This window comes from Peromyscus maniculatus, chromosome 15 (genome assembly GCF_049852395.1).
Source record: "Peromyscus maniculatus bairdii isolate BWxNUB_F1_BW_parent chromosome 15, HU_Pman_BW_mat_3.1, whole genome shotgun sequence".
Classification (NCBI taxonomy): domain Eukaryota; kingdom Metazoa; phylum Chordata; class Mammalia; order Rodentia; family Cricetidae; genus Peromyscus; species Peromyscus maniculatus.
In genome coordinates, this window is record NC_134866.1 from 233644 (window position 1) to 260387 (window position 26744).

General features: G+C 40.3%; 1 protein-coding gene across 2 annotated transcripts in view; it reads left to right on the forward strand.

Moving 5' to 3' along the window:
- Ahrr (aryl hydrocarbon receptor repressor) overlaps window positions 1-26744 on the forward strand; it is a 100325-nt gene that overhangs the window by 53101 nt on the left and 20480 nt on the right. For both annotated transcript variants that reach the window (XM_076551654.1, XM_006990025.4), the window contains one exon: window positions 23643-23732. In XM_076551654.1, the coding sequence (XP_076407769.1) occupies window positions 23643-23732 (90 nt within the window). The remainder of the gene's footprint in view (window positions 1-23642; window positions 23733-26744) is intronic.

Sequence of the window (26744 nt, forward strand, 5' to 3'; positions counted from 1 at the left end):
TCCAACAGTTTGTATATTTACTGGAGATTTGTTTGTGTCTATTTTAAGTTTTTGTTGCATTGTGGTCAGATAGTATACATGGAGTTATTTCAGTCTTTCTGAATTAGTAAAGATTTGTTTTGTGTCCCAGGATGTGGTCTATTTTACGGAAGTTTTCATATACTGCTGAGTAAGAAATGTGTATTCTTTGGTGTTTAGGTGAAATATTCTGCAGATACTTGTTAAGTCCAATTAATGTATGATGTAATTTAATTCTGATTTTTCTCTGCCTATTTTTTGTCCAGATGACTTTGTCTATTGGAGAAAATCTGGTATTGAAATAACCTACTGGATTATTATTACTGGGTCAATATTAATCTTTGTCTATAATCCAAGAGGATAATTTTATGAAATTTGGTGCACCAGAGTTTAGTCCATATATGTTTAGGATAGTAATGTTTCCTTGGTTAATTGTTCCCATGTTTAGAACAAAGTGTCCTTTATCTCTTCTGATCAATTTTAGTTTGAAATCTATTTGGTCAGATATTAGAATAGTGGTGGCTGCTGGCTTTCTGTTTCCATTTAATTAGAACACTTTTGTCCACTATTTCACTCTAAAACAGTGCCTGTCTTTTTTTTTTTTTTTTTTTTTTTCTTTTTTTTTTTTTTTCGAGACAGGGTTTCTTTGTGTAGCTTTGCGCCTTTCCTGGAACTCACTTAGTAGCCCAGGCTGGCCTCGAACTCACAGAGATCCACCTGCCTCTGCCTCCCGAGTGCTGGGATTAAAGGCGTGCGCCACCACCGCCCGGCCAGTGCCTGTCTTTCAAGATAAGATGTATTTCTTGCAAACAACAGACAAATGGATTTAGCCAGTCTGTGTCTTTTCATTGGAAAATTGAGGCCATTAATATTTAAACTTATTATTGAAAGGTGTGCTAATTGCAGTAATAGTGTTGATTTTTGGTTTTAAGTCTTTTTATATGATGAAAAGTTTTTCTTTCTCCTTCACTTATGTCAGATAGTTTTGCTAGGTACATTAGGGTAGGTTGGCAGTCATAATACTTTAGGCCTTGGAATGCCTTGCTTCAGACAGACCCTTCTGGCTTTCAACATTTCCCTTGAGAAATAAGCTGTTATAGTGGTGGGTTTTCCTTTTATATGTGACTTGTCTTTTTTATTGCAACTTTCAGTGCTTCTTCTGTGTTTTGTACGCTTTGTGTTTTAACTATGATATGCAGTGGGGAGCTTCTTTTCTGGTCTTGTCTATTTGGTGTTCTGTGTGCTTTTTTTTAAATCTCTATGTGTATGTCTTAATTTGTGGAAGTTTTATGCTATGGACCTAGGACTGTTCTGCCTCATCTATTTCTATAGTTCAGTGGCTTGATCTTTTCATGCTGTCCCATATTTCCTGCATGTTCATTTCCTGTATTTAAAAATATTCATATTCTTTGATTATTTTGTGTAGATCCTCTATTTTATCAAGTCCTGATTTCTAACTTTTTCTTGATTGTAAGGCTTTCCTTCAGGTTTTCTACTTATGCTTTTTGGTTTTGGCTTTTCAATTCCTTTTTCATCCCAGTTTGAGTTCTACCCAGTGTTTCTATCTCCTTGTTGAATTCCATTTTCAAATCCTAGATTGTTTTAGTTGTTATCATCAGCCTATGTTTGTGTTTTCCAGAACATCAATCAGCCATTTATTACATTTCAGTTCATTGAGCCATTTCTTTGTGTCTTCCTTAAACTTCTTGAATTCTTTATTAAAGATTATTATTGTCCTTTTAAACTATGCTCTGGGGTTTATCTAGGTAATTCTCATTGGGTTTAGGGGTGAAGATACTGGCTTGATCTTTCATATGGTTTGTATTTTTATGATGAGATCTGGGCATGTGGACTTCTTTTGTTAGCTCTGAGTCTGATATGGGCAGAGCAGGTTGTAGCAGAACACAGGATTTGTGGGATATGTTGGACCTAGAGTTTGGATATGGATTAGGTGGAATAAAATCATGTAAACACATGGTACTTGGCTAGCATGCAGGATGTACATCTTGGTCTAAGCCTAGAGTCTGGGGATTTATTCAGGGTTGGGGAAGGTTCATGGAGAGAAGGATCAGTTGGATTCTCTCTAGTTGGGAAAATATGTTGGACTATGGCACTTGACGGGCTTAGATGTTGAAGAGAAGTGAGGCTTGTTCTGACCAGTGCCTGGAGGTTAGGGACTGCACAAGCAGGTGTGGCTAGACTAGGTTGAGACACTGAATGTGGAACCTGAGCTGATCTGGGAGTTTCATGAAAATTGATGAAGGGAAGGATCAGACTCTTCCAGTACACCCTGGTGAAGTAGGTGCAGAATCTGGCTGGGTGGAGAGATTAGAGTATTTTGTTCAAGGGGCCTGGAGATTTTGAATTGGGAACTAATTGAACCAAGGTTGGACAGGATCTTTGGGGGTCCACTGTCATCCATTACTATCAAGTACCAAGTGATGTTGGGATTCCACAGCTAAAGAAAGAAAGGAAGAAAGAGGGGGATAGAAAGTCTTAATACAACATAAAAAGATTTTATCACTTAACATTAATTGTTCCATAAAGTGGCTATTTTAACTGTATAGAAGTTTATTGAGATGTATAGACTTTGGATGGGTTAATTTCAGTGTTTTTAAATTTGCACTCTTTATAATAAAGTTCATAACTCTTCTATTAAAAAAGAACAATGCAAGTTGGATATGGTGATTCATGATTTTAATCTCAGCATTTAGGAGGCTGAGGCTGGAGAACACAGAGTTCAAGGCTCAGTCTCAGCTACATTGTGAGTTTGAGGCTGTGTTACATGAAACCCTGTCTCAACAAAACAGAGCAGTGTGGGGTACACTAGCATGGACAAGAGGCACTACTGTATTTAGCTCTCTATAATTCATAACTATATATCTCTATAATTCATTCTTTATGAAACACCCTACTTCCTCATCTTGGTGCACTATTGTGGACAGACACATATCTAATGCCCTGCTCCTGATGTACTTACTCATGTGGGCTGGTTCTGACTGCTAAGTCTAACAAACAGAAGCAGGACCCACTCTTGCCTGCTGTGTTGGATCAGGATTCTCAAGTCAGACAAGCTCTGGGTCAGTGCTGCAGCCACTGCTTTCTCATTAGCCATACCTGCCTCTCCAGAAGCTGATGGGAGTACCTTAGGTTAGGTGAAGTCATAGATCTTGCAAGGAATAAATTTATACAGCATACTTTGGGAAGATAACTTCTCACTACTAGGACTATTTCAATATTTTTTTTTAAATCTGTTCTACCCTGTCTTTCATTCCTTCTTTTCACCCATTTGATGGACTTTAAAGCTTTCCAGAGATTCACAGCATAGCAATTGACTTTTAATCTCCCCACCCCACCCCCATGTGCACATACCTCTGGCTTAACAAAAATCTTGTCATATTTGCTTTTGAGTAACCTGGACAACCCCTATTATGCTTCTCCCTGATCTTTTTTTACTTTCCAATAGTTCCTGAATGCTTTACATTTAGGACAGATTTCTTCATTTTGATCCTTAGTAATGATGTTTCTGGGCTTAGATCCTAGAGATTGTCTGTTTTTATTTCATTGATCTTGAACCAGTACATTTATTTGTTTCACTGAATTTGGGTATTTTTAACCATTCTTTTTCTTGAAAAAAATTGTATGAGATTATTTCTATGACTTCTATTTCTGAGATTCAGTTGAAACAGCTATATAGGAACTAACCTTTTTTATATTGTCCCATGGGTCCCTGAGGATCTGCACATTTGTTTTTCCTGATGTTTTCTCTCTCAGATTAGATGATTTATGTTGAATTGTCTTTAAATTTATTAATCATTTTCTCTGTCACCTACATATGCTGTTAAGCTCATTCAGTGAAATATTTATGTTCTATATTTCTCAGTTCCAAAATCTCAAGTTCCATTTTATAAGATATATTTCTCTGTTGACTTTAAATTTCGCTCCCCAGGATCCATCCCTGGTGCACGGGTGGGATTTTTGGAGCCCAGTGCCTAGGGTGTGACACCTTGGTGCTGCCAGGAGGGGCTTGGACCTGCCTCAGCCGAGTGTGCCAGACTCTGCTGACTCCTCATGGGAGACCTTGAATTGAAAAATGTGGGATGGGGGTGGGTTGAGGGGGGAAGGCTGGGGGGTGGAAGAGGGAGGAGGGGGATCTGTGGTTGGTATGTAAAGTGAATAGAAAATTTCTTAATTAAAAAAAAGAAAATGGTAAACCAAGACAATTTCTCTTTTAGCCTAAAATCTAAATATATGTACTAACAATGTTAACAGAGTGTTCTAAAAGCTATCCATTTGAGACACTCTTGAGAAGTCTATGTTGTACTTGCAAACAGTCTATTAATAATAGACAAATATTTTATATAATAAAGCCCTAGCACAATGGAAAAAATTCTCCCCAGTGTTAATCTTTATCATGTGTAGTATAGTGATAGTTTCTGTTTCAGAATCTTATCTGACAATCATACCATTTGCATAATTAGAGAATTATTATTTTATTGTCCTTAAATACTAAATTCTAGTTCTTAGTATATTCAGTAATATACTGAGTAGGCGGAAAGTGTTTTGATGCAACCAAATCAGGCTATATCTTGGATTTGTTTTGTATGTGCTATGAGACTCTAGGTCCATGAGACCCTCAAGGGAATGCTGAGTATTTTTTATTTAGTTTGCATTAGCAACAATCAGCACATCCAGGTCCTCTGTGAGCACCGGATCCAGCCTTGATCAGCTGTTTGGATTTGTGTTACATGGATCTACCTCCCACAGTACTACATGGGTCCTAACATGGTTCCTGCCACATCCATCTCTCAGTCATCCCTCTCCTTCTTCCATATGCCTCACACGTAGCTTGGGAGTGACCTGAGTTAGTACAGTTCATACACAGAAGATGAAGGTTGCCGTCACCTACAGCCTCCTCTTCAAGATCCTTCTACCTGCTGCCTTCTTGTTTTCCTGGTCCTGACTAGAAAGATGATGTTTCTTTTAGACTTTTTTTCCTTCATCATTGTCGTATGGTTTAGTGCAAGGGTCTTACAATTTAGGCAAGGTACCAAGGAATATGGGGGAAAACCATGATATTACCCTCTTCCCCAGGGAAGAAAGGCATTTCCAGACATTCTGGAGTTCTAGGTTACTTTCTCTATGATTTTGTTCAGAAATTCACCAGAGGATTTCTATGCTAAATCCAGGACACAGAAGAGGCAGGTATGGGACCTATATCATAATGTCTCACCAGAGGCAGAGACATTGGGGCTGCCAGTAGGCAACTGACTCAGGAGATAGAGGCACCAAGAAAGGTTGGAATAGACAGGATGCTTGTCTAAGGATGCAACCACAAAGTTGATTCAACTCAAAAGGTAAGGAGAGGTCTCTTTCTGTTCTCTCTTGTTGTAACCAAACCTCATAGACCAAGTGGTTTATGAATGATACTTATATAGCTCATGGTTCTGTAGGCTGGGGGGTCGTAAGTCAAAAAATCACATCTGGCAAGAGTCTTCTTGCTAGTGGGAACCATGCAGATATTTGAGGAGGTTCAAAGTATTATTATGTGGTGGGAGATTGATCCACCACTGAGATAACAGGCTTTGGGGTCCATCATCACCTCCTATTAGCCTCACCTGGTCCCACTTCAACAGCACAAAGTGGGATTAGGTTTAACTTGATATGGGGGGCACACCCAAAATTGACACAATTAGTGAAAGGATAAGTGAAAAGAAAATGAAGTAGACAGGGACATTTGTTAACTCTATGCAGAGAGGTTGCCCAGGGCACTGAAGGGTTCTGAGTCTGCTGGGCCTGGCTCTTCTGAGAAGTCTGTGCTGTTCTACAAGCATATACTGAGGACATTGAGAGGCTCAGAAGGAAGCGTGTTGTGGCAGGTGGCAGGCAAGCCTGGGATCTCAGTGATGCAGTGACTGACTGAACTGAAGGAGTCAGCAGCAGCTGCCTGCTATGTGAGTACATAATGAATTAGAGAGAACAAGGACATGAGAAGAGCGCAAAACCATTCTCTGCAGGGCAGGAAACTATGAGGTCCATCTCCATGGTGATTACTCATCTTCGTTGAAATCTTTGGGCTCTGCATATATTTTTTTTTTGAGACAGGGTTTCTCTGTGCAATAGCCCTGGCTGTCCTGGAACTTGCTTTGTAGACTAGGCTGGCCTTGAACTCAGAGATCCACCTGCCTCTGCCTCCTGAGTGCTGGGATTAAAGGTGTGAGCCACCACCACCCAGGTCCACATATCTTTTAAGGTCTTGTACATTTGACATTTGGTTCAGTTTGTCAGATGGTAAAATTATGCTCCAGGTTTATTTTGACTCCTCACTTCACAGGGTATCTTTCTCTCCCTCATGTATATCATTTTCTATGTTAGCTTCTTGCAGACAGCATACCAATGGACTCTCTTCCCTAAGTGAGCTTTACTTTTAGGGGTGACTATGCTCTAGCTGGTTCTTACTTTTTGGGCTGGTTTCTGCTGTCATATTTGTATTTGCTTCTCTCTACACTTTCTATGGTGTCTCCTCTAACACTCCAGTTGACTACGAAGCCTTCACATGTCTTCCATGTGCTATTGTTCTTACCACTCTCCTATCAGGCCTGCTATACGAGCCCTCTCAGGTACCCTTTGAGAGGTCCCAGATTTACTGTGTCCCAGGCCTCATGTTGATTTCATGTAGACGACAGGTTCTTGTCTTTGTTGCGGTCTTCTTTTTCTGTGTTGACAGGACCACTGTGAAACCAACCAGAGCCTTTGGTCATCTTCTTGCCCAGATCTGCCTCTCTCCAGAGGGCTTCTTCAGGGTGTTGCTACTGTAAGTCTTGATACGAAATCTTCCAGGAATGTAGTGCCTGGTGGCCTGATTGCTCCACCCTGGTGCACTTGCTCTTTGAAAGTTTTCTAACATTTTCCTTTGCCTGTGGCATCCTTAAATTTCACTATGATGCACCTTTTGTCTTACTTCCCCTGACTGTGCCCTCTATCATCTTCAGTTCTGGAAGTTTTATTCCTTCATTCCCTGTTCCTTGTTTTATTTTTAGGAGTTGGCATTACTCAAAGACTGTCCCTATGCTAGTCACCTACCATTTCTATTTTTTTGTACAGCTGCCCTTCCCTGTGCCCACAGGCACAAGAACTTGCTGCTCATCTTCACACCATGTTCATGCACACTGTACATTATCACATTTCATACCTAGTATTTTCATTCTCAATAATTGTATCATTTGTTTACTTTGCTAATATCTTCCTTGTCTTTTTAGGTGCTACTGATAGTCCCACTTACATCAGCTCCTTAGCTTGATCCATAGATGTCTCATAGGCTTCTTCGCTTGTGCTCCTGGAATACCAGACAAGGGATTTAGGCCTGGGGACACTGGCCACCCCTGGTCCACTGGAGAGGTAGAAGAAAGTGTGGTCAGGGCAGCCAGCTTCCTGAGTGAGGTTATTACCTGTAGAAAGGGGCTTATAAGAGAGCCCTTCACTACAGGGGTCCACTCTGTGAACTATTTGTATGGTATGTGCCTGGGCGGCAGCTCTGTGGTATGAACTTTCCCATCTTTGAATTTTGTCTCTGTGGGCAGGCCCCGCCAGTCAGGGATGGTCCTAAAGACCCTGGCAAGGAGCAGGAACATAACCATTCCCAGGCTGCTCACTGTCAAATCCCCATTGCCTTCCACACCTCAACTCCAGACAACCTTAGGTGCCTGGGCTCCCTTGGCCTTTATGGGTAACCAGCTTCCCCTGGTGTGACTTAACTGAAGGTGTGTGTTATATTTTTGTGTTTAATGGAACAAAGGAGATTGTCATGAATGAAGGTAATAAACAGCAGTCTGGGAGACTTTCTGGGTAGATGATTTTGTATGTTGAGCCTAAGGCTGCTGTGGGTCCTCAAACTGAGATAGCAAAAGTCCTCCGGTTATAAGTGGCTTGCAAACAAAAGATTCACTGAATCATGTGCTCAGATGAAGGGAATCTCATAAGTTCCTGAAAGGAGCACACCCAGCTCTGGAGGACAGTGCAACTCCTGCAGAACACAGGGCTGCCTGCCAGTTTTTAGCTGCCCTCTGTCCAGTCTGCCTCGCAATGCTTTACAGAAACAGCTGTGGGATAACCTTATATGTCAGGAAGCCACAGCCATGTGCCAGGCAGAAGTTCTCTGAGCTTCACTGCTATGTTTTGTAAATTTTGGAAAAGCTACCACAGACCCTTCAGACTCCTGGAAGGAGGTTTATAGAATTCAGGTTCCTCCAATACTCCAAGTGTAAGTTTGAGACAAAATACTTGCAAGTTGTCCTCCAAAGACTTCAAAAACTCACCTTCCTGGCTGGGATATCTTCCTGGGGGCCCATGTGCTGCACTGACACTCACTTGTGTTCTGTGTGTGTGACCATGTACTGGTCACTGGGAAGAAGACTGAGGGTTAGGGATATGAGATGGAGCCGAAAGGTTAAGACCCCCCTTTCTCCTACCCACTTCTTTGTACTCAGGAGGCCATGGCTAGAAAGAAAAGGTATAAAAATCCCAGAGACTCACAACCAACACTCAGGAACTCCAAAGTACAGAAAAAGGAAACACACTGGGAAATGCACCAGGAGAGCGGGGCAGACCTGCCAGGTCTGGAAGAGCCAGGCTTGAGTGTGAGGGCTTGGTAGATGAAGGTGATGGTCTGTGTTACCTATCTTTGGGAACCACTGGATAGAGAAGATCTATCCTTTTCTGTCGTGGCTTTTAAAATGGTGGGCAATGAAGTACACAGTTCAGGAATCCAGAGCAGATCTCTGAATGTGACTGGGGTCTGAATTTTGAGGGTTTCTGCATTCCCCTGATGCCCCTCCTTGATTCTTGGGACCCTCAACAAACAGATTACAGAATGTGCTAACTTCATCTCATGATCCAGAGCTTCTTGCCTCCTTTTGGGCCTTTCTGACAGAGAAGCCTACATTTCATTACCAAGATTTATAACTGTTGGGTCTATTGGTCCCCAATGCCTTTGAAGCACTTTTTCTCTCAGGAATTCAACATATACATAGCATTATGAATGTGAAGGTAGTGTTTTCACCAAGAAGGGGCAACCTGCCCCTGTGGCTGGCCTGTGCATAGATATGGATGGGAAAGCTGTACCACGGAAACAGATGATCCCAGGGATGCCCACTTCAGAGCAGTTCCCTTCAGCTGGGGCCGTGTCTTTTACTATGTTTTGTAACTTTTGGAAAACTTATACAGACCCCTCAGAGTCCTGGAAGAAAGTTCATAAAATTCAAGTACCTCCAGCACTCCAGCTTCAGTAAGTTGGAGACAAAATATTTGGGAGTTGTTCTTCCAAAGAAAGACTTCAAAAACTCACCTTCGCAGTTGGGATGTCTTCCACATGCCAGTCAGGCATTATATTCTGTCATCCAGCAGCATCCCTGTTGATTGGGATACGTGGCTTTCGTCCCTAACCCAGAGGGTGGTTCAGATATCTAGGGCCAGGCTTCACCTCTTTTCAATTGCTTTTCTGATGCTCAGGATTCTATACCATTCACCTGCACTGTCCAGCACACTCCTCTAACCATGCACAGTCTGAGATGGGCACACTGCCCACTCAGTTTCTAACTTTCTATGGGCTAGCTGTAGACTCTTTCACCAGCAGGACAGAACACAGCAAGGGATTTCTGACAGAGTTAGTGGAGTGGGTGTGATGTTCCCAGGGCTGTCCACACCTGCTGTCTCTACAGCCATGGTTAGCATGGTCTCTCAGGAACTGCTTCGAGTGCTCTAGCTGCTTCATGGAAGAAATTCAAGGCTGAGTTTACTATTTGTGGCATCTATAAACAGCCATTTATTCCACTCCCCCGGCTAGAACAGTGCTTGCACGCACGCAAGTTCCATGCCACAGCCCCTGCGAGTGATCTGGCTCCAGGAAGCCCAGCCAGCTGCCCCAATGCCTGCCCGGCGCTGCTCGCGTGACTAGGAGCCTGTTGCTGTGCAGTAACCATGGCAGCAACTCCCAGGGGGAGCGACTTGCTCCAACTTCCCCTAATGCCAAGGGGGAGAGATGAGAGGAGTTGTTGAGAATTGTTCCCTTTTCCCTCTTTTTTTTTTTTCTTTTTCCCTCTGCTGTGACCTTGACAAAAATAATCTTTGAAGTACATGCTGGCTATTTTCCTGCTATGGGACTGGAAGAAATCAAGATAGTCAGGGTTCGCCAAAGGAAGTACAACTTCTCAAAGTGCTGGCTTCCCTGTGTGCAGAGGGTGGGGAGGAATGCCAGGGCAGAGCTGAGGGGCCATCAGGCCACTGACCCTTGCTCTACTGATCACCATCCTCAGTGGCAGGTGTTTCATGCTGTGACTTTTACTAATTAAACATAGATGTAGTTTTTTTCCTTAAAAAATGTAGTCTTTAACCTTAGGGCTAAATCCTTTTTCCACTTGGAAAAGTGATCTCATTTTCCATGTACCATGGGTTTTTGTTTTGTTTTGTTTTTTTAAGAAAAAAAACTTGTAGGAATAAAAAGAGAAAAGAAAAAAATTCATGATGCATATTTGAAAGATGGTTCCACATGTGTAAAAGAATTTGGCATGACAATTCTGGACTAGAAAGTCAATCTGATATTGAATCCATATGATCCCACAAAAGCATTTTATGGTCTTTAAAAAAAATTCTGCCTTGTGAGTTAAAATTAAGATTGTTTTTGCTTGTGACTAATCTCATAAAATCTTTTTTAAGAAGACATTTTATATACTCAAGTCTTGAAAATTTCTTTGGTCTTTGAACTATTATTAGTAGGACATCATGAGTACGTGGCAAGCACTGAGCTGGGAAAAGCTGCTGCAGGATCTGGAAAGCACAACTGAGCTATGTCTGCCCAGTGAGCTCAATACTAAGGACATATGCTCTGGCTTAGCCTGCTGCACATCTGCCACTCACCTGAGAGAGAAGAGATGCCCCGAACACTGCAACTGCTGCCTGGAATGGCCATTAATCAGAGTTGAGGTCATTCCCTTCTACATTTTAACTACTTAACTGCCTATTGGTTTTGTTCTCACATAAAATCCTAAGTTCTCATGCAGTGGTGATACCTTATTCACTAACCACCCCTAAGTACACCCCAGTATTACTATCATCTCTGTTTGGATAGGGGCTTGCAGTGGCCTGTTAGTTGGGTGATGGACAATAGCCAACAGTGAAAGTTGTAGTGATTTGGGTCTCTCCATTCTGGACAGAACTGACTGTTCCTAAGGCATGGGCTGGGTGGAGATAATAGCTCTAGGGCCTGAGCACTAGGCTAGGCTGAGGTTACCAAGCCCTAACTATGCTGGCATCAGCTTTCTACCCTTCCACAGCCTCAGCTCTGGTCTCACCCACCCAAGCTGTGCCCAGACCCTGTGAGGCAGTAGCCAGAGGGATATAGGGGCTTCCAAACTTGGACATATTCCCCACCGAGATCAGATGTAAGAGCAAAAACTCTGGGATTTCCCAGGCAAAAAACTTGAAGCCAGCACACAAGAGATGTGGATCAAAAGTACTAGATGCCGCTTTGTGAAAAGCCTGCCAGCTGTGAAGACAGTAGAGTGACATTCAAGCCTTACTGCAAGTTTCTAAACCTTCTTTTATCCCACTGGGTTGCAGGAAGAGCAAAATGTCAAATGGACCCTCACTTACCCCTCCATACCTTCCTTCTCCAACAGGCCTGCACAACTTACACCCACATTCACAGACACCCTCTTCACCAAGTCAGAAAGAGGAGCCACCAAGTGTCTATCAACAAATGAATGGAAAAATGGAGAAACAGGACTGTATCAATGTAAAATACTCTGCACAGTGAAGAAATCAGAGACAGATCACAGAATGAAAGAAATCATCTGCAAAACATACATTCAGTGAGGGGTTAATGTTTAAAATATATGAGATTCAACTACCAAAAAATGATTAAAATATGCAAAGGAAGCTGGGCAGTCGTGGGGCACACTTTTAATCGCAGCACTCAGGAGGCAAAGGGAGGCAGATCTTTGAGTTCAAGGCCAGCATGGTCTACACAGCCAGGGCTACACAAAGAAACCTTGTCTTGAAAAAACAAAAAATAAAAAATTAAAATATGTAAATGACCTAGATAGACATTTCTCAGAAGAAGATATACAAAAGTTAATAGACATGAGAGCTTAGTCACTAATCACCAGGGAGGTGCAGATCAAACCCACTTCTGAGATGTTACTTCATCCAAGTGATGAAAATGTGAGTTCAGCCATTGCAGAAGAAAAGTATGAATGTTCCTCCAAAAACTAAAAATGGAGCTACCATATGACCCAGCAATCCTCCTAAAGATTGTGTATCCAAAGGAAATGAAATCATTATGTTGAGGAAATACTCTACTCCTGTGTTTGCTACAGCACTATTCACAATAGCCAAGTAATAGAAACAACCCACATTTCCATCAACCGATGAGCAGACTCTAAAATGTGTGCATATATGCAATAGAATATTAATTCAGCTGTAAAAAAGAAGGTATTTTTGCCATTTGCAATAACATGAGTAAAATAATCCACATTTAGAAAAAAAGGAAATCATTCCATGATCTCATTTTTCTGTGGAATCTGAAAAAGTAGAATCCATAGGAGGGGAGAGTAGAATGCCAGGGAGCAAGAAAATAATGTATGACATATACTGCAAGGTAGATAAATGTTGAGATTGTTATGCCATGGGAAATAACCCAGTCACAGAAAGGCAAATGCTGTGTGGGTTCACTTATGTGTCTCTAGAAGGATTAAATCAATACAGGCAGATTAGATGGGAGTACTAAGGCTGGGGGCAGAAAGTACTTCAGATGAATGATGGTGATCACATAACATTGTGAATTGTGATGTACTGTGCTGTGTCCTTAAAAATGGCTGTGGGTGGTGGTGGTGCATGACTTTAATCCCAGCACTCGGGAGGCAGAAGCAGGGGGATCTCTGAGTTCGAGACCAGCCTGGTCTACAGAGTGAGTTCCAGGATGGCCAAGGCTACACAGAAAAACTCTGTCTCAAAAAACAAAACACAACAGATAAAAAAAATAAAAATGGTTAAAATGTTGAGTTTTGTATATTTTGTCATAGCATTAAGAGACATTTTTGAAATTTAAAAATATAGGCCTAGCAATAGAGCTTAGTAGTGGACAATTTATCTAGCTCATGTGAGGCTCTGGGTTATTTACTAGATTCAAACACACAGATACAGTTAAAAACAATAAACTGTCCTCTTAAAAAATCTAGTTTGTGAGGCCAGTGAAATAGCTCAGTCGGTAAAGACACTTGCCACCAAGCCTAATGGCCTGAGTTCAATACCCAGGACCACAGGGTAGAAGGAGAGAATTGACTCTTGAAATTTGTCCTCTGACTTCCACATAAGTGCCATGGTGTACATAGAAAATAAATACATACAAGTGGAAATAGCCAGAATTTTACTATGGGTTGAAACTCCACATTGGAATCATGTAACTGGATGTAGAAGTCTTGAAAATTTTACAGTAAGAAGTTTCTGAATAAAATGTTTGCTCAGTGACCAAAAATTAATTCAAAACCAGACATGTAATGAATTGAGCTATTTCTGGTAGCACTGTCTTCTGAATCTCACAACTCCACAGCAGCCTTGATTCTGAATACACCTATTTACACTTTTCATTTCACATGCCGTTATGCTGCACGGCACCAACAAACTGCCTCAAACACCTCGGCTCCTATTCAGACTATTGTATGTTATGAATTGCGGTGTTTTTATTATACATAGAGTTTTCTGCTCCTACAGAATGTGATGTTTATTTACAGAAAACAAAATCTTTAAGTATTTTCCCATGTCATTTCTCAGCATATAAGTATAAAATTAGTATTGTGGATTGTATTGTGTTATAATGTTTGATTTTTAAAATTGCTGTTTAGTTGCTGACTTAACTTTCACAAAAAGTCATTAAATGAGAGTTTTAAGAGATGCTTCAGTGAGTAAGAGTGCTTGCTGTGAAAGCAAGAGAGCCTGACTTCAAATCTCTACCACCCATGTAAAAGCATTATCATGTGTGTGCCTCTAACCCCAATATTGAGAATGTGGAGATAGGTCCTGGGAGCTTCCTGGCCAAGTAGCCTAGTCAAAATGGTGAGTGTTAGGGTTTCTATTGCTACAATGAAACACCATGACCAAAAAGCAAGTTGGGGAGAAAGGGTTTTAGTTAGCTTACACTTCCATATTGTTCTTCATCTTTGAAGGAAGTCAGGAAGGAACTCAAACAGGTCAGGAACCTGGAGGCAGGAGCTGATGCAGAAGACATGGAGGGGTGCTGCTTATTGGCTTGCTTCCCCTGGCTTGCTCAACCTGCTTTCTTATAGAACCCAAGACCACAGCCCAGAGATGACACCACCCACATGGGCTGGGCTCTCTCCCATTGACCACTAATTAGGAAAATGCCTTATAGCTGGATATCATGGTGGCATTTCCTCAACTGAGGCTCCTTCCTCTCTGATGATTTTGTGTCGAGTTTACACAAAACCTGCCAGTAAAGTGAGCTTCAGCTGCAAATCTCAGCGAGAGACCCTGCCTCAAAAACAATAAAATAAAATTGAGAGTTATCAAGAAGACATCCAACATTCTTCTCTGGCCTCTGCACATCATGTTCGTTTTCTCTCTGTCTCTGTCTCTCTGTCTCTCTCTGTGTGTGTGTGTGTGTGTGTGTGTGTGTGTGTGTGTGTGTGTGTGTGTTGTGTGTGTGTGTGTAAAATAAGAAAAATGTTTAATGTTAGATGCATTTTGATTTGGGATCAGATGAGGACAGAATTTCTAAAATGACTCTAAACACAATTTGCCATTTTATAAAACATGTATATGTGAAGCAGTGTTCTCAATATCTATAATTATAACATCACAATGTTAATCAACTCTGAAAAACATTGAAGATACTCTTATGTTCTGCAGTTTCAAATCTTCACCCAAGTCAATTCTTTTTTTAATTAATGTATTTTTATTAATTAATTATTTTATTAATTATTTTACATCCTGGCAGCTGTTTTTCCTCTCTCCTCTCCTTCCAGTCCCTCCCTCCCCAACACTACCTCTCTATTTTCACCTTCCAATCCACTCCCCCTCTGTTTCTGTATAGAAAAGGGCAGGTCTTCCAGGAATATCAACAAAATATGACATGTCAACCTAAGTCAATTCTTTATATAAAAATAAATAAATACATCCATCTCATTAGTATGAAAATTCCCTTTAGTCTTAGTTAAATAGTAAAATTACATATATACCAAATAATTGTTTTAAAATAAATTTATTTATAATTGACAAGTGTTTATATGTCCATGAGAGTTCTAATGTTAAAAGTTTTATTTATTGAGCCGGGCAGTGGTGGCGCATGCCTTTAATCCCAGCACTCGGGAGGCAGAGCCAGGAGGATCTCTGTGAGTTCGAGGCCAGCCTGGACTACCAAGTGAGTTCCAGGAAAAGGCGCAAAGCTACACAGAGAAACCCTGTCTCGAAAAACAAAAAAAAAAAACAAAAAACAAAAAGTTTTATTTATTGTGTGTATATGATGTGTGGTATACACATGCCATTGTGATGTGTGTTAGAAGACAACTTTGTGGAATCTGCTGCCATTTCCATCTTTACATGAGTTTAGGAAGTGAACTTGGGTTGTCAGGTGTGCCAAGCACTTTTATCAGCTAAGTCATCTTGCCAGCTTGAATTGTAACTTTTCAAAGTACACCTTTGCAGGAGAACAAGACTTTAAATTCGAGCTCAAAGTCTGTGCAGCATGTGTGGTTTTCTCTCCTGATTTTGATGCAAAGTCATTCCCTCTCTAGGTAGAACACAAAAACTGTGGGTTGAACTGGACCCTGTTGTATTGTAGCTCCCACAACTATGATTGCAATGGAAACCCAGATCTGAGTGTTTCCTCTGCCATCCAACTGAAGGAGACAGACAGTCTACTGCAAAGTTAGCTGAAAAATAAAGAGAGAAAACAACAAAGATAAAGCCAGCATGGAAGAAAGCCATGTCTGCAGTGTGGACCAGCTCTTCCTGGCTCTTAGAGACAGAAACAGGCTACAGTGGAGGGATGGTAGCTTAGGGAGACACCAGGGGTACTTGCTAGGGTCAGGGTCTCAGACTCCTTCCCCTGTTGGTTCCATGGCTCATCCTTGGACTCAGTTTCTCCATGAGCATCCTCTTTCTGCATTTCTTGCATGAAGGCAGAAGGATGCAACACAGGTTGGCTCCTGTACTAGGATGCAAGGTTTCCCAGGATGCTCTGCCTCCACCTCTACCTGAGTGGCCAAATAGTTCTGTGTGGGAGTCTAGAAGTGAAATTTTTTGACTTATGACATTTGATATTGTCTGAATAAAGCGACCATGGCATTGGTAAGGAAGTAGTGTATCTAATTGGGGGAATGCAGGTATCTTGCCTGCTTCTTTTGTTTTTGTTTTTGTTTGTTTTTTGAAATAGGATTTCTCCGTGTAGTTTTGGTGCCTGTTCTGGATCTCGCTTTGTAGACCAGGCTTTGCCTGCTTTATTTTTTTAAAAGATTTATTTATTTATTATGTATACAGTGTTCTGTTTGCATGTGTCCCTGCAGGCCAGAAGAGGGAGCCAGATCTCATTACAGATGGTTGCGAGCCACCATGTGGGTGCTGGGAATTGAACTCAGGACCTCTGGAAGAACAGCCAGTGTTCTTAACCTCTGAGCCATCTCTCCAGCTCCTGCTTTTTTTTTTTTTTAGAAAATTTTGGGAAACTTTTAAGACACAGTTCAGCCCTCTCAAGCAGGGAAAAGTATGTGAAGCCAGCCAGCTAGTTCCATAAGGTATAGAGAGCCCTGAAAGCCAAAGCTGATATATACAACTTCAAGGAAAAATTTAACTCACCCTCCCTCGTGACAAAGAGCGAAACATTCCAAATAAACTAATATAAATCAAGCCACCTATACAGTGAACAAGTAATGTACAGTCTCAGGAGAAGATGACAGGCTGTCTCTCCTTAACTCAGCTAGTGAGTACACATAAGGAGGAAACAATGGGAAATTATCCAACTCTGATCATTTGTCCTTTTAAATTATTTAATAAATAATTTTAATCCTCTCAAAGCACTGTTTATTAAGCCTGGCTTTGTCCTATGGCTTGGGATGGCATCTTCTTTAGGCATTTGTTGTCTATTGTAAACCTGGGTGTGTGCCAGGATTTCCTGTCTGGTTCGAAACCCCCCCCCAAAAAAAATAAACTGTACTCTGGTGCATTTGGGGGAGTATTTCTTTTTTATTTTATTTTTTAAATATTTATTTAGTTATTTAGTTAGTTTTGTCTTCATGTATGTCTGCACACCAGAAGAGGGCATCAGATTACATGGGACAAAGTTATAGATAGTTGTGAGCTGCCATGTGGGTGCTGAGAATTGAAGTCAAGACCTCTGAAAGATCAGCCAATGCTCTTAATCACTGAGCCATCTCTCCAGACCTAGGGAAGTAGTTCTTGATAATTTCCTGTATTCTTTCTACATAAGTTCTTATTTTAAGTTTCTTATTACTAATGGGTTCAGTTTTTATGTTACCTTTCTCTAGAAAAGTGTTTACATTATTAGTCTATCAAATTTGTTTATGTAGAGGTCTGCTCCCACTTTAATTCAGTTACTTTTCTGCTGCCCCCAGGGAATTATTTTCTGCTATCTATCACTGTAGATGTTTGGTCTATTCACAGATGTTGCATGAATAAAGTGCATATTCTTTTGAGTTAGATTGCTTTTATTTGAAATGCTTTTAAGTTTCACCATGTTTTCATGTGATCAATAAGGTTTTTTATTGGTTTGTTTATATGTAAAAATATCCCATTCCATGTTTATTCATAAATGTGTTTCCCATTCTCCAATTCATAGACACTGAGTTGTTTCCATCTTTTGAATATGAATAGGGCTGCTGACATCCTTATTCAGATATGTTTGTGAATGTCTATACCCATTTCACTTGAGTAAATACTAAAAACAAAATCATGTTTTTTGTTGATACATAACAATTACACACATATTTATGGGATACAGTGTGATCATTTGATACATGTAAACAGTATGTAACGATGAAGCTGGATTAACGCCCTTTTCACTATTTAAATATTTATCATTTCTCTGTGTTGAGAATCTTCCAAGCCTTCTCTGCTAGTTCCTTATAAAATACACAGTTGTATCTAATTAGATCCATCCTTACTCTATCTCCTTTCCTTCCTGATTTCTAGTGACCTCTATTTCACTCTCTACTTGAATAAAGTTAACTTTTAAAAATTTCCACACTAGCAAAAATATACAGTGTTCAAGTAAAGTCAGCTTACTTAACATTCTCTAGTTTCTTCTGGGTTGCTGCAAGTGTCATTGTATGATATGAAAGCAGGCAGGCAAGAAGTAAAAGCCCCTTTCTTTCCACCCTCCTTATATCTGGGCTGCAGCTGGAAGGTACAACTCACGTTTAGGAAATATCTTCCTACTTTAATTAATGCAATCAACCAAATCCCTCACAGACATTCTCAGAGACTAACTTTGATCTAGATAATCCCTCTCAGGGTATTCCAGAGGCTTATGTCTTAATTGATTCCAGATCTAGTCAAGCTGATACCCAATTAGGGACAGTATTTCATTGTTTTTTATAAGTAAGTGGTATTTCACCATATCCGTGTGTCTCATTCATCCATTTAGTCTGCAGGTGGTCACTGTTTCCATCTTAAAGCTACTGTAAATAGTGCTACAATGAACATAGGAATGCAGGTATCTTTTGACACATTGATTTTGTTTCTTTTAGATTATTGAGTGGTTGCTATAGATTTGATCATTCTATTTTTTTGAAGAAACACCATAATGCTTTCCATAATGACTATACTAATTTACATTCCTACCAAGAGTGACAGCACCTCTTATTGTCAGTCTTTCTTAATAAACTCTACTTTAGATGCATTTTTCATTTATTTTGTGTGCATACATGCATGTATGTGAGCATTTATGTTCCCATAGTGCACACATGGAGGTCAGAAGACAACATTCAGGAGTCAATTCTCTCCTCCTGAAGTGGTTTCAATGCAGCTTGGGCTGACCTGAGTAATAGGGATGGGTCCCTTTAAGAAGAGTTGCTTCTTTATACTGTGGCCTCCACCCTCACCCCCATTCTTGAGATATTAAAAACTGTTAATGGCAGCGGTGAGGAAAGAGCCTATCAGAGAGAGGATACCCTGGGCAGGACAAATCAGGGAGGTGGGTGTCTGGGACTGGAGTCTATAAAAATAGGACCCAGAGTCTCCAGGCAGACTCCTGCCTGTTCTAATAAACTTTGTTGTTTGGGTTCTTTTATTTGCTCTCTGTAGTTGGCACTTCTCAGTTCCACCTTAATCTGTAACTGTTGCTTACGCCCTGTCTGCTACCTTCCCATCTGAAACTATTACTTTATGTCCACACCCTCAGGATCTCCACTTTCACATTCCTGCTCAACTCTCTAGTAACACACTCCCTTCACTCCATTTTCCTGTCTGAGTGGATCTTCTTTCCAGGACATACAATTCTTTGTCCATTCCATGGACAGTACTTGACTGTACTCTTAGATGATTACCCCTCACCTAAGACCCCTAAATACTTCCACCATGTGAGTCTCAGGGGTCGGATTTAGATTAATCAGGCTTGGTGGCAGAGGAAGTTCGTCAGCTGTAGTGCATCTTGCCAGTACTTGTTATCTTTAGTCTTTTTTGAGACAGGGTCCCACTATGTGGTCTGGAACTCACTATACAGACAAGATTTAACCTTGAACTTTACCAGTCTCTGTCTCCCTCCCAAGCGATGGCATTCAAGGTGTGGGCTACCATACCTGGAACATTTAATCTTTTTAATCATAGCTGTTCTAGATAAGATGAAATGAAACCACACTGTGGTTTGATTTGTCTTCCCCAATGATCAGTGATGCCAAACACTTTATGTATACCTGTTGGCCATTTGTATATCTTCTTGTCTATTAGATCCTTTGCACATGTTTAAATCAGATTATTTTTCTTTCCATTATTGAGTTGTATGAGTTATTTGTATATTATAGATACTAATCCTTTGTCAAATGTAGTCTGCATAGACTTTCCCATTGTGTCTTCTGCTTCTGTTGATTATTTCTTTTGCTAAGCAGAAGCTTCTTGGTTTGATAGAATTCCACCTTTTTTAAACTTTTCTTTTTGCCTGTGCTTCTGGGGTATGATCAAAAAGTCTACAATAATGTCTGGACCATTCTGCCATTACAAGAAAACTTCCCCTTCCTAAAGAAAGTAAACAGATATTTTAAAACAAAAAGATTGAGGCATATTCCATGTAGTAAGCTAATAACACCATTTTAAATGTTCATTTTAATAAAACAGAAAATTATTAAGTGTAAAAAGTACCAAGAGTGGATGTCTGGGCCCTAGGGAGGATGTGTGTTTGACTTCATAGAACTGAAAGTGTTTGCTGCAGTGTGTGTGTGGCTCCCTTCTCACCGAATTGTCTCCTACATGTTCCTGTGTTTTTGTGCTCAGTCTCTTTGAAACTATCCTCCCAGTGTGAAATGCATCTTCATGTGATTCTGGTTTGTATTTCTCTGATGGTTAGTAATCCTGAACATATTTTACCTTTACATATTGTGGACCTTACTCTTTCTCTTCTGTAAAGCATTAGCTTAAATATTCCCATTTAAAACAATTGGGTTCAGGCTCCTATTTTTTATTATTATTAATTAAATTTATTCATTTATTTTACATCCTGACTGCAGTTTCCCCTCCCTCCTCTTCTTCCATTCCCTTTCCCTCCCTTCCCACCCCCAATCTACTCCTCCTCTGTTTCTATTCAGAAAGGGGCAGGCCTCCCATGGGTGACAACAAAGCATGGCACAAATTGAGGTAGGACTAAGCTCCTCCCTTTGTGTTAAGGCTGGGCAAGGGAACCCTGGGCTCATATGTCTTAATTTAGTTTTCATCCTTTTATTGTTGCTTTGGAAAAGCTATTTATATATTCAGGAAAGTTCTTTGTCAGTGTGCTGTGAATATTTTTGTGAGAAAATTTTGATTAGAAAGTTAATTTGTTTAATCAATATTTATCAGTGCAAATGAAATTCAGTATTGATACTTGCCAGCCATGTTCCATCCCTAGCACCCAAAATCAAACAAAAAGTACATACTGTGGTAGTTAGATTTTTTTTAGTTCTTTTATCTCTTTTGTTAAGTTATATGTTTCAAAAAATCCCACCTGTTTTATTTAAAATTTTAATTTTCTAAATGTCACACTTAATATCTCCCTATATAATCTTTTTACAAATTGTAGGGTCCTCTGAATGTGGGTGACAGTTGTGTGGCTTGGGCAGTTTGTGGGGCCCCTGACAGTGGCACCAGGATTTATCCCTAGTGCATGAACTGGCTTTTTGGAGCCCATTCCCTGTGGAGAGATGTCCTGCTCAGCATTGATACAGGGGTGAGGGGTGAGGGCTTGCATCAACTTGATCTGCCAGACTGTGTTGACTCCCCATGGGAGGCCTTACTCTCTCTGAGGAGTGGATAGGGGGAGGAGGGAGAAGGTGGGGGTGAGTGGGAGGAGGAGAGAGAGGGAGAACTGTGGTTGGTATGGAAAATGAAAAAAAAACTTTTAAATAAAAAAAAAGAAATTCATATGCAAAAATGAATGAAATATGAAACATATCAACAAAAAAGTTGTAAAGTCTGTAAATTCCAGATGTAAGAAATTTGCATTTTACTTGAAGACTCTTTTTGGGGATTTTTCACTCTACATAAAAACTGTGAAAAAATGAAATTTTGATGTTGTGGGTAGCCTTGGTTACTTGACATAAGCCACTTTCACTGATTTCACTCATTTTCATTTGTTCCTCTTTCTGCTTCCATGAAACACAGCTGGCTTTTCTTCAGTTTCCTGAAGTGTGATTATCCTTCTTTCTTTTGTAACAACCATTTCAGATTTTAGGGATTCATTGCTGATCTTTCTTCAATTACATGTTGTGAGACTTACCACATCTATTAACATGTATAAACACTCACAGAGAAATTGGTACATGACATGCAAAAGCCATTTGTCAAGGAGAAAACACAAGTTGTCAATGAATGTATGAAATGTTTTCAATTTTATTAGTAATCAAATAAGTGAAAACTACAAAGGCAAAATAATTTATCACCTAACAAATTGACAATGACTTGAAAAGAGTGGGGAGTACCTATAATATTAAGAATTAAGGGAAATGAGTGTTACAATGAGATGATCTTTAAGTATCTATGTTTCAAAGATACATTTATGAATAACACCATCTAGGAGACTGAATCCCAGTCTCCAGATTCTGCACCGCCCAGGTGGAGTAGACTCTTGATTTCACAGGGTACAGTGAGATTGAATACGATATTTTACTTAGTGTGCTTGATGCTCATGAGAACCTCTTCCCTGCTATCTTTTTTCATGATGACAGAGGTAAATAGGTAGATAGGTAGATAGATACTAATTGTTAGATACATAATAGGCAGAGAGGTAACAGATGGAAGATGTTGTATTGAATAGATGATAGGTGGGTAGATAGATGATTGATGGGTGGATAAATAGATGATAGATGGCAGACACACAGAATACTCACTGATTGTGACAGTAAGTGACTGGATATGCTGCACACCTTTGTTGGTGATAATTCTGAGAACTACTGTGGCAGAACATAGAAGATTTGCTTTTCAAACAAAAGGAGACTGAGTCAAACACAAAGCCATATGCTTTGAAGAACCTACAATTGTGGATATAATTGAAATTCCATGATTATAAACAAGGTAAGATAGAATTATGCATCCATGAATGTTTAAGAAAGTATTTAAAACTTGACTATAATAATAACTGTTGCATTGATAAACATTAAAATCTAGCCCTTTGTGCCTATCATCTCCTGAAATGTGCCCAAGTTGGATGATTTCTAAGGTAAACCAGACTTTCAAGGAATATATTGCTCTTGTCATAAATAAGTAGGTCAAGATGATGGGGAAGGGCCCAGATTGTTTTTTTGGTTGTTTTTTTGTTTTTGTTTTTGTTTTTTTGTTTTTTTTCGAGACAAGGTTTCTCTGTGTAGTTTTGGTGCCTGTCCTGGAACTCACTCTGTAGCCCAGGCTGGCCTCGAACTCACAGAAATCCACCTGGCTCTGCCTCCCGAGTGCTGGGATTAAAGGCGTGCGCCACCACTGCCCGGCTCCAGATTGTTTTTTTTAATAGACCACCAAAATTAGGAGAGAATATGTACACAAATTCTTAGAAAAGCTGAAAAAAAATCCCAAATAGTATGCAGAAGGCTCAATAATAAAGTGAAATGTCCCCATTTTGCTTCTTCCTGTGATGATGGCTCATTATGTCAGTCTGATGCTGCTTTTATTTCATTAAACATGCATATTGTATTTCCTAGAGAGAGATCCAAATCTTCAAACTCACAAACCATGGCCAACTTCCTCGGTCTCCTGTTAACGGGGAGCTGTTACAAAAAGGTGATAGAAAGTTGATATGGACATTTCTAGAGGTTATACAAAACAGGAGAAATGTTGAGAAATTTATGCAGACCTAACCACCTCTTGTTCTTTTCATTTTGGGTGAGCCAACTCGATTTGATTTCATTGTTTTTCCTTCTTAGTCTCTCAATGGCTTTGCTCTGGTGGTGAGTGCAGAAGGAATGATCTTTTATGCATCGGCAACAATTGTGGACTATCTGGGCTTCCATCAGGTAAATGAAGTGAAAACAGCCTTTTGATATATTAAATGTTGAGTTCTATTACCTTTGTCAATTGTTTTCAAAGCTTCAGACTATCTAAGATCAAGCTCTTTATATCACATGACCCAGCTTTGTCTAGGGCAACATGTCAGCTTCAGTGGAGCATTGTGATGCTTGGAGACCCTGAAGGGCTGAGACCCTACTCTTCAGCTTCTCATATTCAGAGCACCATCTCATGTGATAACTCTGTATCTTAGACTCAAGATATTTAGTGTGTTCCAGACATAATTTCTTCCAGAAATGCCCTTATCAATTTTGCAAATTCTTCATTGGAACAATGACTTAGCTCCCCAGGCTATGTGATTCTAGTCCATGGGGCAAAGGACTGGGGCCCAGATGCCTCAAATAACAGACCCTGGAAACTGACTTATCAAGGTACAGAAAGGAATAAGGAAGAAAGAAGCCTCAGGGGGAAACCAGGGCAAGTGAGAATCTAGATCTGCATTACTGTGGAGATAAGGCTGTGTTCTGCTTTAAATTACTTTATATTATGTAAAAATAGTAGCTTTCAGGCTGTGCCTCTCCCTGGATGACTCCATTTTAAAAGCAGTGTTTGGCTCCATTTTGGATGCAAGTGCAAAGGCAGGATATCTGCGCTCCTCACTGCAAGTAGACATCACCACTTAGCCAGCCCTACCCACAAGGCATGAACTGGTAAATAACTTAATATTAAATGTAAAAATGTACTGTCTATAAACATCAAAATATACTAGGAGCATATGAACATATGGGTATATAAAAGCTATTACCAGAAAACCTAGGCGCAAGAACTTAACATATCAGACCCTCACCTGATGTAGTGGTTTAAATGAGAAATATCACCTATAGGCTCATATGTTTGAACATTTGGTCCCTATTTGGCAGTGCTGTTAGAGAAGGTTATGAGAGACATAACCTTGCTAGAGGAAGTATGTCACTGGGGGCAGCTTTGAAAGTTCATAAGCCTCACCTCATGTCTTAGTTAGGGTTTCTGTTGCTGTGAAGAGACACCATGACCACAGCAACTTTTATAAAGTAAAACATTTAACTGTGGTGGCAGCTTACAGTTTAGAGGCTCAGTCCATTATCATCATTGTGAGGAGCATGGCAGCATGCAAGCAGACATAGTGCTGGCTACATCTTGATCAGAAGGTAACAGGAAGTGGACTGAGTGTCACAATGAGTGAAGCTTGAGCAAAAGAGACCTCAAAACCTGCCCCTACAGTGACATACTTCCTCTAAGAAGGCCACACCTACTTCAATAAGGCCACACCTCCTAATAGTGCCACTCCCTTTGGGGTCCATTTTCTCTCAAACTACCATACCACACTTCTAGTTTGATTCTCTCTGCCTTGTAGTTTTGGTTGAGGATGTGATCTATCAGCTTCCTGCTATGCCCACTACATGCTGCCATGCCTCCTTGCCATGAAGGACTCTTATCCCTCTGAAGTATAAGCCAAAATAAATTATTTCTTCCATAAGTTAGTCACTTTTGGTCATGGTGTTTTATCGTGGCAATAGAAAAGTAAATAATACACCTGGTCTCCATAAAAAGGACATCTAGTGTTATTAAGGTGATAACCCTTCATTTACCTGGTGTGTGCATCTAGGGACTAACAAAGACTCCTAGTTATCCTCAGAGCTTCATTTCAACTTGGCCTTCACTGCTGACTCAAATTGGCTATCTTCCCATCCCTTTCCCTTTGTCCATCCATCCATCCATCTGTGCACATGGACCTGGTCTTGTATCTCACCTCTAAGTTCTCTAGGGTCCTCTGCTTTGCCTATGCAGTTCAATTCAACTTTTAGGTCCAGCTCAGTCTTGTCACCCTGCCTGTCTCTACACACCTTCAACAGCTCTCCAGTTGGGTTATTAATATTTTATCTATGCACTGAAGAAATTTTCTTTCTATTTGTATCTGTTTGCCTCTGCCTCTAGTAAGGCCTTTTTAAACTCCTTGAATTTTTCTGTGGCCTCTCTTACACTTTTGTATCTACTCTGTAGCCTACATACATACATACAGATATATAGATATATAGGTAGATGATATACATAAAGATAGATGATAAACAGATTTACTGTATGATGTGTAATGTTGATTTAAGAGTTAGTATTAGTAATAGGTAACAGACAATTGAACAGACAGATGGTAGATGATAGAAACATTTACTGAGTAATGCATAATGTTTGACCTGAGAATTAGTGTTAGTAATTAAGATAGAAATACAAGAGCCTATGTTTTCCATTTGCCAATTTTCAAGAGAAATTGGAACAATTTGGAAAATAGCATCCAACAAAGCCAATACAGTTCATAAATTTATTATTCAATCAATTCTGACATGTGAAAAGACACAAACATGCTTGTTTATGTTTCCTGCATAGCACATTCATATCAACTACTGCACAGTTGGGCTTCCAATCTGGAAACTAACATGGGCTCACCAGTGAATCAAAATTGGCAGTGGCAGTGTGTGGTTGGGGTATACTTCAGCTTCATTCAACAGGCCATGCCACAAAAACATCCCCTCTGTTATGTGTGAACCTAATTAGTCTTAACAATTAAAAACCCAGAGTCAGGTATCAAGGGTGAAAGCTGAAAGATCAGAGAAGCAGAGCAGCAGCTACTTCTTACCTCTATGAATCCTCAGACCGAATGGGGGGCCAAGATCCTGTCTCCACATTTCTGTCTCTACCTCCCTAGTCCTGGGATTAAAGGCCTGCACTACCACCATCTGGCTCTGTTTCTCTTTTAAAATGGTTCAATCTCATGTAGCCCAGGGTGGCCTTGAACTCTTGATCTTCTTACTTCCTCTTCCCAAGTGCTGGGATTAAAGGTGTGTGCCACCACTGCCTGGCCCCTATGGTTAACTAGTGGCTTGTTCTGTTCTCTGATCTCCAGGCAAGCTTTATTTGTCAGTCACAAACAAAATACCATACAACACCTCTGAAGATGAGTTCACAACAAAGTCCTAAGCACACAGGAA